At 39.7% G+C, this 18,824-nt stretch overlaps 1 protein-coding gene across 7 annotated transcripts in view; it reads left to right on the plus strand.

Moving 5' to 3' along the window:
* EPHA7 (EPH receptor A7) overlaps window positions 1–18,824 on the plus strand; it is a 184,658-nt gene that overhangs the window by 152,341 nt on the left and 13,493 nt on the right. For 2 of the 7 annotated variants that reach the window (XM_083177030.1, XM_083177031.1), the window contains exons 10-14: window positions 1,664–1,789; window positions 12,285–12,470; window positions 12,782–12,843; window positions 16,929–17,039; window positions 17,726–17,935. In XM_083177030.1, coding sequence (XP_083033156.1) covers window positions 1,664–1,789; window positions 12,285–12,470; window positions 12,782–12,843; window positions 16,929–17,039; window positions 17,726–17,935 — 695 coding nt within the window. The remainder of the gene's footprint in view (window positions 1–1,663; window positions 1,790–12,284; window positions 12,471–12,781; window positions 12,844–16,928; window positions 17,040–17,725; window positions 17,936–18,824) is intronic. The other 5 variants (XM_083177033.1, XM_083177034.1, XM_083177035.1 and 2 more) reach the window with 3 other exon arrangements.

Genomic DNA, 18,824 nt, shown 5'->3' on the forward strand with positions numbered 1-18,824 from the left:
AGTGATTAAATTATGCAAATGAAAGGCTGAAAGATAAATGAACCGTGCACCTCCTTTGCAAACTGTTGCTCAACATTGTCAAAAAAATTCTGATGAATTTAAATGGCAAGACAGAAATACAACAATTATTCAGTCATTTTGTTCTGTGTGATTTATTTTCTCATCATTGTACTCACTTGGGAGCGTCTTATGAGGCCTACACATGTAGTGATTTAGGGGCATTTTCTAAGCGATCTCAATAGACCGCTTAGAAAATTCCCCTACATTGTTCTGTGTGTAGGGTCCATAGCAATAGCAATGCACGGCCCCACTCTTCGCTACCGCGATTAATATTCGGCATGCTTGATATTAATCGGTCAGGGCCAGTGTTCTCACCGGAGAACACTTGCCCTGACAGATCGCTCAGGACACAAAGCTGACACATCGCTGTGTGCTGAGCGATCTTGCTGAGCATTTTGAACGATCTACTATCGATCAGAACGCTCAGCACATCTCCCCATGTTTAGGCCCCTTTAATATAATACGATTTGAATCTTAAAATCAAGAAACACTGATTTGTGGTAACTGTACGTGGTATTAATATTGTCTTGGGAACATAACTTTAAAAAACATGTCCACTGCAGTGAGCAATCACAGATCAAGCACTCAACTTTCTAACATTCCTTTTATCCTTACCCCATTATTCCATTTGAAAGATCATTTAAAGAAAGAGTCCTGTTTAAAGTCAAACTTAAAAAAGGAACAAAGGCAAGTTTACACAGACATCACCCGTTTTTGACTTGAATCAATTTTTGTATATATAACACACTTCCATCTGCATAAAGGGGAAATTGTTCATCCAGGTTAGGAATCATTCAAAATACATTTAAAGCCAGTTTTACCTGCACTGTTGCAGAATACAGGTCGTTGAGTTATGCTGCAGTGTAGACTGTCTAGACTTCCAAATTCTACAATGAAACAATGATCTTAACAGAAGCCCTATAATGCTACTACTGTATATAAGACGCGTTTGGAGTTTTCTGTAGTTATGCTGTTCTCTGTACTCCATTACTGGCAATATTAACAGCAAGTTGACAGTGTCATTAATGTCTCACAAACTCATTTGTGTTTGGATCTCTGACTTGGTAAGTTATTTACGTAAGGAGCTCTGCTGCAGTTCATCACTACTTGGTAATGACCTTGTATCACCCTTCAGTCTGTTAAATGATACATGCTCCTAAAATGTAAAATTGACTCGCACATTAACTACTGTATAGTGCAAATGTCATATCCTGCTGGTGGTTGAATTATTAAAGGATTTGGTTTCTAACTCACAAAGAATATGTGGATGATGTAATAATATTTTGTCATCGGCATCCCAGTCATCCGGTCTTATAACTGTAAGGAATCATTGATGTACAGTAGCGGTTGGTTTACACATACATAATTGTGCTTTATTAGCATTCTCAGTCTTGCATTCTTTGTTGTGAATCTGGCTTGATATGCATGTGTACACATACTGCTGATCAAGCTGTGCTTGCACATTCAGCCTGACACTTACACGTATTTGGTTTCATGAAACAAATGCTTTCTTCCTAGCAACACCTTGTAAAATGCCAGTCCTAGCTGTTTGCACAATAAGTGCTTTCCTTCATCACTGTGCTGCTTTCTGACATCATTACAGTTAAATTTCCAGGCACCAAAACCTACATTGACCCTGAAACATATGAGGATCCAAATAGAGCTGTCCATCAATTTGCCAAGGAGTTGGATGCATCCTGTATAAAAATTGAACGTGTGATTGGAGCAGGTAAGACAGTGGTATCTTCTGTTTTCAACATTTCCATTTAGCCAAGATTGAATCTCAGACATGATATGACAGGCAAATAATTACAGCTCACATGTTGAGCCTTTTGTTTGAGGCAGCATTTCTAAATGCAGAGTAGATTCACTCAAAAAAAAAAGCTCTGAGACATGAATTATGCTGTTCTTGTGAGAAGGCCTTTTATGAATTTGACATTTCTAAATAATGGATTGTCCTGCTGGATGCCCTTATGCTAGGTACAACCTTCCAGCTACAATATGTTCCTCATCTACAATAAAGAAGTACAATGTAAAGTAGTAATCTATAATAAAGTAGGCATTTGGGGGCCACATGCTGCTCTATAACCCATTTAGACTTGCTGTGACTTTTTGACTAGGATATATGTTGGCCATGTAACCCTTGCTATTTGATTCTGTTATTTACCCATTAAATGATTAATGGTTTTTTTTATATTATATAGATCAGTTATTAATTTGCACTTTGTGTTTTATAGCCATGATCTTAAACACTATTTTCCATAAAATAAACATATAAAATGGTATTCAATGCCCTGACGGGGAGCTATCGGCAAATAGAAGTGCTGATAGCTTGCCGTCAGGGTATTATATGAATCTTCACCACGCGCTGTCCGCCTCCTCGCCTGTTCCCTGAGGCGAGGTGGAAACGGCGTGTGTTGCCATTAAAATGGCAGGGCTCACCACAAAATGTGCGGACTCTGGTCGGATGGGGTGTCAAACACATCCGATTTGGGCTGATTTCTCGGCCCGATCCATTGGTATCGGGTGAAATTTACCAAAATCGGATAAGTGTATGGGCTCCTTTAGAGGTTGGTTTAGGAATTTGTTAATCTTGACTGAAGAGGTATATTTTCAGGATGGCTGGAGATTTGTGGAAATTCTAGAGCTGCTGCAGAATAAGAAAAAAATACTCTAAATAGGAATGGAATTTTATTTTATGAAGGAGTGCTCTAGATCATGGACACTGTACGATAAAGTACTCTATTTTAAGGATACTCATTCATCAGCATGGGTGACTTAATTAGTACCTCAGTCAATTTAAACATTATATATATAGATATATATATATATATATATATATATATATAGATATCTATATGTCTATATATATATATCTATATATATATAGATATAGATATAGATATATATATATATATATACATACACACAGTGTTCTTTCTAGCACCCTGCACCTAATCAGTGTGGAGGGCATATTTAAATTTTTAAGGGCAACATTTTCACTGTGATGTATCACTGCAGCCTAAAATTTTGCCCTACAAAATCAAAATATGCCCTCCTCGCTGATTAGATGCAGGGTGCACCCATGACTCTAGTGTTGTATTATACACGTTATTTCAGCCTGGGATTATTTATTATTTATTAACAGTTTCTTATATAGCACAGCATATTTCATTGCACTTTACAATAGGAGATAGTGATGCAACAAACTCTGTATTTACAGACGGTCAAAAATATGAGGGCCTTGCTCGCAAGCTTACAATCTAAACGGACATAGGCATTAATTCCTCCAGAATGCAAAGGTTCCTGGTGTGTTGTATGATACGGTGACCCAGCAGTTTGGCCAGGGGTCAGGAGGATGGAAAATGTGAAAAAGAAAGAGAGTGGATGTGTGTGGCCTGTGTAGTGAGAATGTGATTATAAAGGAATGGTATATGAAGGTTAAGTGGCTGGTTCTGAAATTTGATACGTTTTCAGGGAACGCTTGTAGGTTTGTAGACTGGAGGAGAGTCTTATTGTGCTTGGGAGCCCGAAGATAGTCCTGCAATCGGGAATCGAAGCGAGTAATGAGTGTGGATGAGAGACCTAGATCTTGTGAGGAGCGAAGAGGTCAGGTTGAAAAATATTTTGACAGAAGAGATGTAGGTCAGTGCAGGGAGGGATGAGCAATATGATGAGGGCAAAACATACAGTGAACAGGTAGTAGAGTATAACCAGAGGAAAGGGGTACAGATTTCACTTACGTTTGTAACATCAAATGAGGAGGAGTCACCAGGGGTTCTGTAAAGGAAGTTGAAAAGTTTGATGCTTTGGCAGTGATTTTGATCATGGGGGTTTTAATAAGGGCTGGCTAGCGACTTGGTTTTAGATAACAGCACAAATGTGAGATTTGTTTGATAACGTGCAGATCATTTTGGCAGGAGCAGGTATTAACAAAACACAAGTGAGGTGTAAAAACAGCTCTGCGTTGCAGGACAGGTCTGTAAGGCTGTACTTTCTTCTTCTGCCAAGGATGTTTAAAATTAAATTGCTTCCCAGCATAAAAATTTAGGCTATAATTATATTAGCAGTAAGCAAGCCATCACATGAATAACTCTATTTAGCTAAATCCTACAGGTGAAAACAGCTAATCTCATTTGGTGATTTAATAAATAAATAATTGGATAGAAGATTAAAAAACAAAAGCACTTTGAGTAGAACCAAGGCATTAAATATCAGTTCCCCATCAAATGACAGAATGCAGTGTGTACCTACACTGGGATCGGATCTATAAATTATACAGTGTGTGTATAATTTACTGAAATCTGCGATAAAAGAATTTCACAACAAGAAGTCTTATGAGATTTGTGTCTGTACTGAAATGTCCTTTGTTTATTGTCTGTCAAAGCAAACCTGGGGCCTCAGACAACAGCTTCATTGTGATGGCTCTGAGGTAAATCTCCAGTAACATGCATAGCTATGCTCACCGGCCCAGTCTTACTGAGCCATAGAAATCGAATGCATTTTTATTGTATTCCTTAGTAAAAAGAAAAAAGTTTATGAGCAGTAAGGTATGGCAATAAATCATGTTTATTGTTGTTTGATGGTATGTTTATAGCCGCCTTGGCAAAAGATTCCACAATTTGCTTAATACATTGTGATTTAGTTTAACTTAAACAATCATACAGTGTGTTTAGAATAAACGAAATGTAAAGACTACAAATCTCTTTGTACACTGTATCTACTAAAGTCATACACAAACAGTTAACATTTTGTATGTGAAATACAGAAGCTTTTAGGGCAAAAAAAAAAATATATATATATAGTCCCAGCGTGGCAGCACACTCGCTTGACAGGTAAACTTTAGCCGGTGCCTTCACCAGTGACTCTCACCTGAGAGCACGTATGTAGGGAGCTAGGTTGCGGGAGCGGCACTTCAGCAAATAAATGTACAAGTAGACTTAAGCAATTTGCAACGTTTCGAAGTCTTTAATCCTTCGTCCTGACGACGAAGGATTAAAGACTTCGAAACGTTGCAAATTGCTTAAGTCTACTTGTACATTTATTTGCCGAAGTGCCGCTCCCGCAACCTTGCTCCATATATATATATATATATATATATATATATATATATAGTAAAGTTATGCAGGGCGGCACTCCAATGAGCAATGTAATTTGGTGCAAGGTCCATAAGGTTTTAGAAACAAGGCACTTACCCCCCACACACACTGTGAAGGATCCAGACCAGCACTCAACGATAGGTGAAGAAAAAACTTTTAATCCATGCTGCGCAGTACACTGTAACAGCTGCTTAGCCCGACGGCCGTTTCAACTGGGCTCAGCCAGTCTTCGTCAGGGGTCACCACATAATAAATGACAAGCGCTTATATGCGCAGTAAATGCGCCAAAAGTATTCAAAATCTAACTGACAGCAGCCTCTCTCTCGCTGCTTGACAGGGGGTGTGTGCGGGAGCGCGTCACGGGGAATCCCGGGGTTGGTCCAGCCGCGTCATCAGCACAGTGTAAACTGTCTGATACGGCGGCCGTGGACCTTTGTGCGGTGTGATGGGCAGCCGCTGCAGGGTATCGCAGCAGCACGGTTACTGTTACGTGTGGTAAAGAGATAGTGAAAGTGTACAGGGCTGCGGCAGGTGCCGTAGCCACTATGTACCTAAGTGACAACTAGAATGGATGACTAAGTCGGGATGTTAGTGACGGGATTAGGAGGGTTCACGCTCGTTGGGGCTGCTGTCAATCAGTAGCAATAAATGAATAACATGCTGTGTAAACTTGACGGTGTGCCTGACATGCACTAGTCAGCACTCAATAAACCGTACTACATAGATAACATCCTGCAGATCCAGCACTCGGCGGTGCAACCAATCTGGAGTGAACATGCATATTACACATATAATTGACCCAACTGTGGTCACCCACGTACACACACAGCGGTGTGTACAGTGTCAACATCCCATGTCGACATCTCGGTAGACCAACCAATGCACACGGCGGTGCAAATATGGCTGGATAGGAGGTGATATAGAAATAGAGGTAAAAGAAAGATAAGAAGACAAAGTGCATGGAACTTATTTACATGGAAAAATCATTTGATCATTTTTAGAGAAAACATCCCAATTTGAAATCCTCATTAAGGCCCTTTGGGGAAAGGGTGTCCAGGCGGTAAATCCATTGCAATTCTCTTTGCATGAGCAATTTGTCTCTATCCCCTCCTCGCTTGAGTGGTGGGATATGATCAAGTAGTATGCACCGTAGCTGGTTCACACTATGAGATTTTTCCAAAAAATGTTTCGCCACAGGTAAGTTTTTCAGTTCAATCTGTGAGTTCGGGCAGGTGTAACTTTTCTTGATAGAAGAACGGTGTTGGCTAAGCCTTTCTTTCATCATTCTTATAGTCTTACCCACAAGGTAAGGGATTCACTTTGCCAACCCCTCTCTCAGCTGGTAGATTTCCATCTACAGCCTGTGGTAAAAGGATTGGAGAGTTTCATCGCAGATACCCCTGATTTTCTCAGGAAAATCAATGACATTGCAGATATCCCAGCCAACACACTGTTGGTCACGCTAGATGTATCTAGCCTCTATACCAATATTCCGCATTCACTTGGTATTAGAGCCTGCCGCAAGAAACTTTCTAATTGTGCCGACTACAAAGGACCCCCCATTGAATTTCTATTACTGTTGATAGAAACTATACTTACCAAGAACTACTTCCTGTTTGAAAACAGATTTTACCTTCAAAAACAGGGCACAGCGATGGGGTCCAACATGGCCCCATCGTATGCCAATATTTTCATGGCAGACTTTGAACAAGAACATATTACTGGGAACAGTTTATACAATACTGGCATCAGGATGTACGTACGATATATAGATGACCTTTTTTTCCTATGGACTGCAGGTGAAGAGAAGCTTTTATCCTTCATTGACCATCTGAACTCAATACCTGGCACCATCCGGTTTACTGCTACCTTTAGCAGCAATATGATTAATTTTCTGGACACTACCCTCACACTGGTTGGGTCTACAATACAAACCAGCATATACAGTAAGGATTCCGATAAAAATACGCTCCTGCATGCAACCAGCTTTCATCCTGAACCCCTCAAAAAAGGCCTTCCGTATTCACAACTTCTGAGGGTGGCCCGCACCACCTCCAACTCGGATGAGCTACCATCAGCAATTTTGAACATGAAATTGAAATTCCTGGAGCGAGGATATGATGCAAAGGAAGTCGACACAGCCATCACTAAAGTTCTTTCCCAAAATCGAAGCAGCATTCTACTAACACGGGATAAGACTGACAACACACTTGATAAACGGCTTAATCTGTGCAGCACCTACACGGTGGCATCCAATAAGATCCGCAAAAGTGTAAGAGAACATTGGCACTTGTTGACTTCCGACCCTATCCTTGGCTCAGAAATCACTCAGATGCCACGGTTCGCCTACAGAAGGGGACCCAATCTAAAAGACTTACTGGTGGTTACAGACTCCGCGACAACCAAACCCATCAAAGAAAGCTGGCTATACCGCAGGAAGGGCACATACAAGTGTGCAGGGTGTTCTAACTGCCCTTTCATGCTCACAGGCACTGAATTCACCAACCCCAGGGATGGGATTAAGTACTCCAGCAGATTTCATTTAGATTGTTGTAGCAAATTCGTGATTTACGTCCTCCAATGCCCATGCAAATTGCTATATGTGGGTAAGACTATAAGAATGATGAAAGAAAGGCTTAGCCAACACCGTTCTTCTATCAAGAAAAGTTACACCTGCCCGAACTCACAGATTGAACTGAAAAACTTACCTGTGGCGAAACATTTTTTGGAAAAATCTCATAGTGTGAACCAGCTACGGTGCATACTACTTGATCATATCCCACCACTCAAGCGAGGAGGGGATAGAGACAAATTGCTCATGCAAAGAGAATTGCAATGGATTTACCGCCTGGACACCCTTTCCCCAAAGGGCCTTAATGAGGATTTCAAATTGGGATGTTTTCTCTAAAAATGATCAAATGATTTTTCCATGTAAATAAGTTCCATGCACTTTGTCTTCTTATCTTTCTTTTACCTCTATTTCTATATCACCTCCTATCCAGCCATATTTGCACCGCCGTGTGCATTGGTTGGTCTACCGAGATGTCGACATGGGATGTTGACACTGTACACACCGCTGTGTGTGTACGTGGGTGACCACAGTTGGGTCAATTATATGTGTAATATGCATGTTCACTCCAGATTGGTTGCACCGCCGAGTGCTGGATCTGCAGGATGTTATCTATGTAGTACGGTTTATTGAGTGCTGACTAGTGCATGTCAGGCACACCGTCAAGTTTACACAGCATGTTATTCATTTATTGCTACTGATTGACAGCAGCCCCAACGAGCGTGAACCCTCCTAATCCCGTCACTAACATCCCGACTTAGTCATCCATTCTAGTTGTCACTTAGGTACATAGTGGCTACGGCACCTGCCGCAGCCCTGTACACTTTCACTATCTCTTTACCACACGTAACAGTAACCGTGCTGCTGCGATACCCTGCAGCGGCTGCCCATCACACCGCACAAAGGTCCACGGCCGCCGTATCAGACAGTTTACACTGTGCTGATGACGCGGCTGGACCAACCCCGGGATTCCCCGTGACGCGCTCCCGCACACACCCCCTGTCAAGCAGCGAGAGAGAGGCTGCTGTCAGTTAGATTTTGAATACTTTTGGCGCATTTACTGCGCATATAAGCGCTTGTCATTTATTATGTGGTGACCCCTGACGAAGACTGGCTGAGCCCAGTTGAAACGGCCGTCGGACTAAGCAGCTGTTACAGTGTACTGCGCAGCATGGATTAAAAGTTTTTTCTTCACCTATCGTTGAGTGCTGGTCTGGATCCTTCACAGTGTGTGTGGGGGGTAAGTGCCTTATATATATATATATATATATATATATATATATATATATATATATACACTGATCCAAGGTGGGGATGAATTCTGGAGGGCAGATCCCACCACACGGCACTCCCAAGGACTTGACAACGCTGGTGATAATTGTTAACAGTTATCACCAGCGTTGTCAAGTCCTTGGGAGTGCCGTGTGGTGGGATCTTCCCTCCATTATTCATCCCCACCTTAGATCGGTTTATTGAGCATACAAGGGCACACAGGCAGCTGAATTTAACCATGGAGTGCTGGTTCCACTAGGAATATGAATATATATATATATATATATGGACAAAACAGGAGGCGGCACTCAGAGTCTTGTGCAAACAATTTAAACGTGTATTAAGCACATAGCAAGTGATCATATGTTTGGAGTACCGCTCCTAAGGAAGGCACCGGAGCACAGTATTCCCCGAGGGGGACCCAGCAGTGCCGGAGCCAGAGTTCGTTGGATATATATATATGGAGAAAAAATAGATAAAGCGCACAGTCAGCGGAATGTAAAGACAACAATTTTACTGATTATAACTGACATACATAGGGGTTTAAAAATGGAAACTCGCCACAGACGGCTCTTGTCACCGGCACAGCGGAGTCGAACAGGTCTCAGGAACACGCGGGGTGATCAGCCCAGCAGACGAGTGACGTCCCTTGGTCCTTTGTGAACGTTCCCGGCTTTGTGCTGACTGTGGCAGGTGGTTCGTCCACCTGCCACAGTCAGCACAAAGCCGGGAACGTTCACAAAGGACCAAGGGAAGTCACTCATCTGCTGGGCTGATCACCCCGCGTGTTCCTGAGACCTGTTCGACTCCGCTGTGCCGTTGACAAGAGCCGTCTGTGGCGAGTTTCCAAATGTATCTCAAAACCTATCCCACAGCCTGGGATTTTTCACAACAATTTCAGGATAGACTTTTTTTCTTCTCCGTAAAAAATTATTTTATTTCCACTTTAAAAATCCTCCATCCCCATGATGGTCGGATGCCACAATAAAAAACAGTTCACAGGACCCACAATGGTCAGACACAGGACATAAACAAATCCAAAAAACGACAAAGATTTTCTTAAAAAGATTAAAATGAGGAATCTAATACGTACATCCAATGTTGGGCATAAAGATGTGATGGCTGCTCACTCTCCACACTGGCTGTTGACGCGTTTCGGTGTAAACATTTTTCAAAACCCCCTCTCCTGTCCTCCTCAGTGTGCACACATATATATGCACACACATTAGCTGACTGAGTGACAACTCCCCCCCCCCCCCTGCAGATAATGCAATAAAGATAATATTACCATGAGGGTTTAAGCCTGTATTGTCCACAGCCATATATACACATTATATATATATACATATATATATATATATATAATAGTGTGTATTTGTTTGTTTCTTGATTTCTTTATATATTTTAATACAGTATCTAGGAAATCCATTTTCATTTAAATTCTACGTAAAATGTGAGTATTCTCACACTGACACTGTTGATTTACCATAATATTAAATATTGTGGAGTTTTTGCGGTGGGTGGCACTGCACATTAATGTGTTCTCTATATTGTAATTTTAGGGCTATAGCATATTGTGTAATGAAAGCTGTTTGGTGCTACCTGATATTATCCCTTGTATGTGATGGGTCTCCTGATGTGGTGTTGAAATAACTTACCAACCTAATCAAACAATGTTCTGGTTCTATAGGATTTTTAGCCGTCGTAGAAGAAAATTCAATGAACTGTTGACCGCACACACTGTGATCATTGACTGATCGGAATTTCTTGCATGTTTGATAAAAAAGCAAAGCATGCTGCTTGGGTACTAAATCTTTTTTGATGCTACACAGTGTCTGTTATTTAACAATCAGGCCAACCACTATTATCTGTGTGTGGGCAGCATTAGTCATAGTTCCTCTGAATCTGACCAAATGAACGCTGCTACTTAACCAAGTATATGCTCAATGGATTGTGGTTGGCTGTGTATAAAATGATTTTCCACCAACAAAAATTATTCTGACATTTCTTTAGTGACGGGGGGGGGGGGGGGGGGGGGTCAACAGTCAATGGGTCAACCACTATTGGTCAATAGGCACAATGGAGACATGTCCATGGTTCACAATTGACAAGATTGAAATGAGTTTTTCATGATTTTTTTCTTTCTTTGGAGTTTCATATTTGTCAGGTCAGCCTTTTGTTTGTGTTGGCCTTTTCCCCGTGTAGATCTTTTGCCCATGTTGACCTTGTGCCTGTAGCCATTCATGGTCCACATTTTCACTTTTGAGTGCGCCATACCCTTCCTCCTCTCGGCCAGCTGATTGGACCCTGCAGATCCAGACTCTTTTTTTTTTTTCTGTCATCCCGCTGTCATTGTGCTTAACAAAAAAGGGGATCCTTTTACTATCTTATCTCTGATATGCTACTCTTTGCTTTTAGCTATGAAACTGGGTTTATGTTGCTATACGTTTGCTCTGTCTTTGCATTTAAAAGGGAAAGCTATTAAGCGGCCTACACATGGGGAGATGCTGCTGTAAGCGTTCTGAGCAATGCTAGAATTCTCAGCACAGAGAGTTGTCAGGGCCTGTGTTTTCTGGTGAAAACAATGGTCCTGAGTGATTAATATCCAGCAGCTGGATATTAATCACCAGGTGAAAGCAATGCACAGGGCTGCACATCGCTATCATTATAGCCCCTACACACACAGTGTTGTAGGGCCATTTTCTGAGCAATGTAGTTAAATAGCTCTAAAAATGGCCTGATGTTGCTATGTGTGTAGGCCCCATAAAGAAGGCTTACAGATAAAACAGGTATAACAATGTTAATTTTATTGAGAGGGATTACCAAATGTTATTACATCTCGCATATCCAAAATCTACGGAAATCTTAAAGTTTTTGGTTGCAACTGTGATAGTGACACCTATGACTTCCGATGGTTCCTTAAACAAACTTCTTTCATTTACAAAATTATTAAAAAATATTGTACAAAATGACATATGACCTACAAGCTGTATAAGGTGTATATGAAACATAAATGCATTTCACCTTAAGACTTGGGCCCCATCATATAAGCTGCATACTTCAGTTAGAAATTCTACCTGCTTCATAGATAGAATTCATATAGATTGAAAGCTTGTGAGCAGGGCCCTCCTACCTCTTTGTCAGTCTGTTACTACCCAGTTTGTGTTAATAATGTTGTTCCCATTTGTAAAGCGCAACTGAATTTGCTACGCTATATAAGAAACTGTAAATAAATAAAATTCTTAAAAATAATGAAAATATTATTCTGGTCTTTCCCTTGCAAGGAGAGTTCGGAGAAGTGTGTAGTGGGCGACTAAAGCTTCCCGGAAAGAGAGATGTAGCAGTTGCCATAAAAACTCTTAAAGTTGGCTACACGGAGAAACAAAGAAGAGATTTCCTGTGTGAAGCAAGTATAATGGGCCAGTTCGACCATCCAAATGTGGTTCACTTAGAAGGAGTGGTAACACGTGGTAAGCAAAACTCACTATTGTGCTTACTGCACTTGAAAAATATTTTAAATTTATCATCTACCAATTAATATTGTTGAAATAGAATGTGTTTATTGTTTGTTTCGTTTTTCTTGTTTTTAGCCACCAATGTAACACTTTTTTTGTTTATGAAAACCAAAGTACATTTCTGCATTAAAATTGCCTCTTCGTGTTTCATTTCTGCTACTCCTTAGAGGGAGACGTCCAAGCAAAGCAAGATGTTTCTTATCAGAATGGATGTAGTTTCTTGTTTAGGAAGGGATTCACAAACATTTACTTTTTCATGTTTTTAGGAAAACCAGTAATGATTGTAATTGAATACATGGAAAATGGATCTCTGGATGCATTTTTAAGGGTGAGTGATTTGTCCATAAGTTATTCTAAAATGAATGTTTAGTGTTTCAGAAATAGGCATGGAATATGTGTTTATATTCAATAAGAAACCTATTCCATAACTATAAACACCAGGCTTTGACAAATGGTAGTTGGTGTAATGTGATTTTTCCATGACTGGCTACTAATGTAGTACAGTGCAAATAATTTGGTGCCTGTATATATAGAGGTATCTGATTGTGAATACAAGTCTATGCAGATTGTTTTAATATTGTACTTTTATATCAGAGTTAGTCAAGAAGGCTGGTCATTGTTCTCTACATTTGTCTAGATAGATATATAGATAAATAGATAGATATTCGATGTGTATATATATATATATATATATATATAGTTCCACGTGTAGACCGCACTCGCACTTGAATTGAGGTATCACGGGGTGCCAGACAAAGGAGATGCGCGATGAGCGTATTTCCAATTATAGTCCGGGGTGTATATACACCTATAATGGTGTAGAATGTCCAGCACTCTCCTAATTATAAGTCCAAAACAAATTTTGGTAAAATCCAAAGAACTGGTTTTATTCAATTTTCACAGGATGTCAAACGGATAAATTCACAGGTATTCATAGAACATGCCGGAGCAGCTGCTCCGGTCACCCAGGGTTTTTCCCTCTTCATCTCCGTTGAGATCGATGTACTACAGAACTAATAGCTCCTTGAGAAAGGTCCCCTTGTGCGGGATTGAAACGTCGGGGCAGGATTGAAACGTCGGGGCATGTTCTATGAATACCTGTGAATTTATCCGTTTTACATCCTGTGAAAATTGAATAAAACCAGTTCTTTGGATTTTACCAAAATTTGTTTTGGACTTATAATTAGGAGAGTGCTGGACATTCTACACCATTATAGGTGTAGATACACCCCGGACTATATATATATATATATATATATATATATATATATATATATATATATATATATATATATATTATATCAGTAGTGAGGGGACACTCTTACATGTATGTTTAGAATGGTGGAATTAAATGTATAAAAGATTTTTCACTAATCCCTATTATTTTACATTCACATAACTGCAGTGTGAATCGACATAATAATCCTATTGACAGTACCAAAAACCATTGAGTATGTTAAATAATTATAATCTACCAGTAACTACCCTAAAACTATATCAATTTTACGGATTGTTTATTAAACCAATATTTCGATAATATAAAGCTTTTTTTTGGCTTCTTCATACAATATTCTTGAAATAAACCCCGAAAAGTGGATCTGAAACAGATTTCCCAGAACTCTTGTACTGGAGAGACACTGCTCCCACTATTGTCATTCCTTTTACAAGACTTCAACTAGGTGCATAAAGTGTAATTTCAACGGAGGATATGTGTCAAGGAAATGATCCACTGTGTAGATAACACACTTGAACAGTAGTTCTTTTGCACTGTATGAAATAATTTTTAAACCCATACCAGTAGTCTAATTCATCACAAATAAGGAATTTGGAACCTGTCCAACCTTAATTGGTGGTCTCTGTTCCTTCACACTCAGTCAGTAAAACCTATGTGTCACTAAATAAATAAACAAAATTGAAAGTCCATTATTCTTAATTTGGATCACTTACTCAAGATAAGATGCAATACATGTGTTGTGAAAACAGCAACATTATGAATCCATATGATTTTAATTCAAGCTAAACCATATACTGTATGATGCCATAGTCGAGTGTTTTCAGCCACCCAAGGCATGAGATTCCATACAGTGATCATACACCCAAGTGTGGTATATCTATCTTATAAAGTGGTCCGTATTGTTACAAAATAGATCTACAGGATAAAACAGATATAGAATAGTAGGAATAAAAAAATAGTCCTGTTTATGTTCTTTAAACAGATTATCATTGCATCCAGACCTCTTTGGTGAGGATTGAGGAGAGGCCCTGTGAGTTAATGTAGCAATTTTTACGTGTATGTTTGACACTGAGGGAGGGATGTGCTGCTGACAGAGATGTGTTTTATTTTTTGTGAAATTTGTCTCTATGGATGGTGCTAGTGGAGTGATACAGCTGTAAAGGTGCCCATACACGCTCCAATCCCGGCGTGCGTTCTGGGCTAAAATAGCATCCATTGCATCGCATTGCACACCTTGTGCAAGCGATGTGATGAAAAGCAAGTACAAAAAGTATGTGCAGCACATACTTTTTGTGCTGTGCGATGAGGTGCCGCGGGAGCGCGCACCTCAAAGCACGTATCGCACTGCCGGGATCGGTGCGTGTATGGGCACCTTTACTCTGTGATGGGGTTTTGGTGACAGTTGGAATTAGTACAGTTGTGTGATGGGGTGGGCGAGATACCTGCATCAGGGCTAATAGGATATTAATGCAAGATTGTGAACTGTTGCCTGGAAAATATTTATATGTAACAGTACTGTAGCCTTATTTTGACTAACATGTATATTTATAAAGAAAACAATCCCCATTGGAGTATTTGTGAGAGGATCATCCGAATGGTGTGTACACACGGTCGCTTAGGCTTGCTATTCGATCCTGATGCGGTCAGATCGCATCAGGATGAAATCACACAGCAAGCCACCCAACATGCATGTGATTTGGACGATATAGTGCAGATCTGCACTATATAGTCATTGCTGTCTATCTTGGTTTCGATTTGTACTGCCACGGGAGCACGCATCGGGATCGCAAGGTAAAAAACATGTGCGATCTGCACGCTATTTTGACTATATAGACAAAATCTCATGCTGATTGTACCCGTGTGTACACACCATTAGTGTCTGTTAACCACTACAACGAATCAGCAGTACAGTATTTTGTGGTCCAAAGGTGAATGTGAGACAGTCCGGAGCAAGAGCATTATAGTGCCTGTATGCATCTGATAGTTCTCGTACCCAAGGAACATGATGGTTGTTCGATTTAACATATCACCGACATTTCCTCCAGCAGCAATGTTGTTATTAAACTAGCAGCAGAAATGCATAGTATTATGCAAACAATATTTCCCAGTAATACACCAGAAATTGCAGAAATGCCCACTGGGATATACTTCAGTAATATGGTTGCCCAGTAATAAAACACTAGTGGTGGTAATTCTCATTAAAGATAACAGCATTAAATATAGAGTATTCTGTCAGCACTTAGTGATATGCAGTCAGCATTACCTAATTTATTTGCTAAGTGTCAAATTAAATTTAAAGCTGTATGAAGAGCATCATTACAGATAGACTTTCAGTGCACTATGCCAACATTGCCACTACCCTAGAGTACCACTACCCAGCAATGTACAGTGTACAGTAGAACGCTTTTAGTGCATGTCGATGTTTCGAAGGCTTAACGCCTTTTCCTCAGGACAAATGGCTTTGCATAAGTGCAGATAAAGTGCACAAAGCAATAACATATTTTGTTGCACTTTATCTGCACCCTGGAAGTGTGTGTTTATATGATATATATATATATATATATATATATATATATATATATATATATATATATATATATAATTATACATACAGTGTATCAAATTAAATGGGTTGAGGATATATTGCAGCCTCTGTAGAATCACAAGACCTAAAACTGTAAAGGTACAACCAGTCTCATTCAGTAGGTAACGTTCAGTATATGTATAAGTTATCACAGAGCTCAAACTATTTTCTACACCAGTGAAAACATTTTACATTTTGTGTTTTATTACGTAAAATATCCACTGTTTATAAAATGGATTAACAACATAAGTATATTTCCTGCTTCATTTTTAAATGAATAATTTTTCCCGACATATGTACAAGGAATTTGGTCACAGAGACATTGACCAAAGCATTAACTGATGTCGATAGAGATGAAATACCAACCAAACTGCTCCACTTCTTAAACACAGACTGCACAATGACAGTTAGGAGCTAATTGAGTGTGTTTTATTTTATATTTCTTTTTTTTTTTTTGAGAATTGCTATATCTCCCTCAATATACATATGCAATATAGCATCAGAATACATTAAAATCAAATATATTTGCTGTATTATTCCAATAAGGTATTACTATATATAAGGTGAACTAAGCTGTGATCATCTTCTACTTTAGAAATGTTTGGAATGGTTTACTTCCCCTCCAAAATCTAAACGCTCAGGATCTACTCAGACAATGCCTTTTGTAAAAGTCCAAACACTAAATACTCCGGGATCAAATGCACAGGTAAAAGCACTCACACCCATTTCTAGCATCCATAATTCCCATATGTTCATACGCAAGTTATTTAAATAGAGAAAACACATTCATTTTCGATCAACATCATGGAATAACACCTGCTTAAGTATAATGAATGTTGCCATTAAGGGGGGTATTCAATCCAGGCCTAAATTATGTCCGATTTTGCCCACTTTTTGTGTCAAATTTGATTTACGTATTCAATTCAGCATTGGCAAAAACATGTATCATCGAAATAGCTGCAAATTCACATGGATTTGGGACATTTGCATCCATTTTCGCCCGTGCTATTTCGCCTCCCTAAAAAAAATGAAAAGGCATGAGTGAAAATGTACTCAAAAATGGGCGAAAATGCCCGTGATTGAATAGTGAAAAGGCAAAACCTGGCGAAAATTTTGTCTGGACTTGAATACCCCTAATGGCCAGGTGCACTAAGCTTCAAAAGTGATAAAATGGAGAGTGTTAAACAGCCAGCCAATCAGCTCCTGCCTGACATGTCACAGACTGTGTTTGAAAAACTTAAGATAGGAGCTGATTGGTTGGTTGTTTATCACTCTCCATTTATCACTTTTTGAAGCTTAGTGCATCTGGCTCTAAGTCATTTTATCCATTTTGTTTTCAATGTTCAAAGTTTAGTCTTAACTGAGCATACAGTATTTGTTTCTGTCGTTTAGAAACTTGATGGGCAGTTCACAGTCATTCAGCTGGTAGGGATGCTGAGAGGAATAGCAGCAGGAATGAGATATTTGGCTGACATGGGATATGTTCATCGGGATCTTGCAGCACGAAACATTCTTGTCAACAGTAACCTTGTCTGCAAAGTATCTGACTTTGGCTTGTCTCGCATTGTAGAGGATGACCAAGATGCAGTATACACAACAACTGTAAGTTCTTTTTTTTTGGTTTGGTTTATATAGATTAATATCTTGAGAAAATATAAAGTTTTTTTCACATAAGGGGCAACCAAGTATTGGAGACTTTGCATTGTTATACAAAATAAGCTTCTTCAACAAAATCATTAAACACACTATACATATATAGTACACATACTGTATATAAGGAAATAAAAGTACAGACATTAACCTCTTGGGTGGTATGCCCGGAAAATGTCCGGGCTCAGCTACGCTGCCGCTGCGGGCTGTCCTGGAAAATTTCCGGGCATACCACTAAGGTGGAATAGGTGCACGCCAGTGGTTTCCAGGTGTGCACCACTGGCGCACCACCTCTAGAGCCTGGTAGGTTTGTCCTGCCCCAGCAAAACCCACCACTCAAGGGGTTAAACCAATTTATCTAGGTTAGGTTTTTGTCATATATTGTTTATACGAATTGCCTTTTAAGTGTCTAAAAAAAGTTTGCAGTAGGGCGGCTTAAAAAATTAAGGTACAGGTAAGGGGCAGGCATGGGTGATTTGTACTGACGGGTGCCCCCCATGCAGGACATCTATGGTATCACTATAATAAACTCGACTCCAGGTTTGTCTCTTGTCAGAGATCTGATGCACATACTGTAAATGGGTAGTGAATATTTCAGTGTGCTCTCTTACATTTACTTAATATTAATTGAATATTTTCCTACCTCTGAGTCCTTCCCTCCAAATGACAAATTCAGGTGGTGTGTAAATGTGGTTTATGTCATGTCCCTGCCCACTCCCAAACAGTGCAACATTGGGGCATAGTCTAATATCACAATTCGCATTGTATCTTATCGTGCAGCCCTGCCTACTGTACTAGAAACATGTTTGAGACCCTGGATAACATTCAGTTCTCTCTTGCA

The sequence above is a fragment of the Crinia signifera genome, chromosome 3 (genome assembly GCF_055691185.1).
Source record: "Crinia signifera chromosome 3, ASM5569118v1, whole genome shotgun sequence".
Taxonomy (NCBI): domain Eukaryota; kingdom Metazoa; phylum Chordata; class Amphibia; order Anura; family Myobatrachidae; genus Crinia; species Crinia signifera.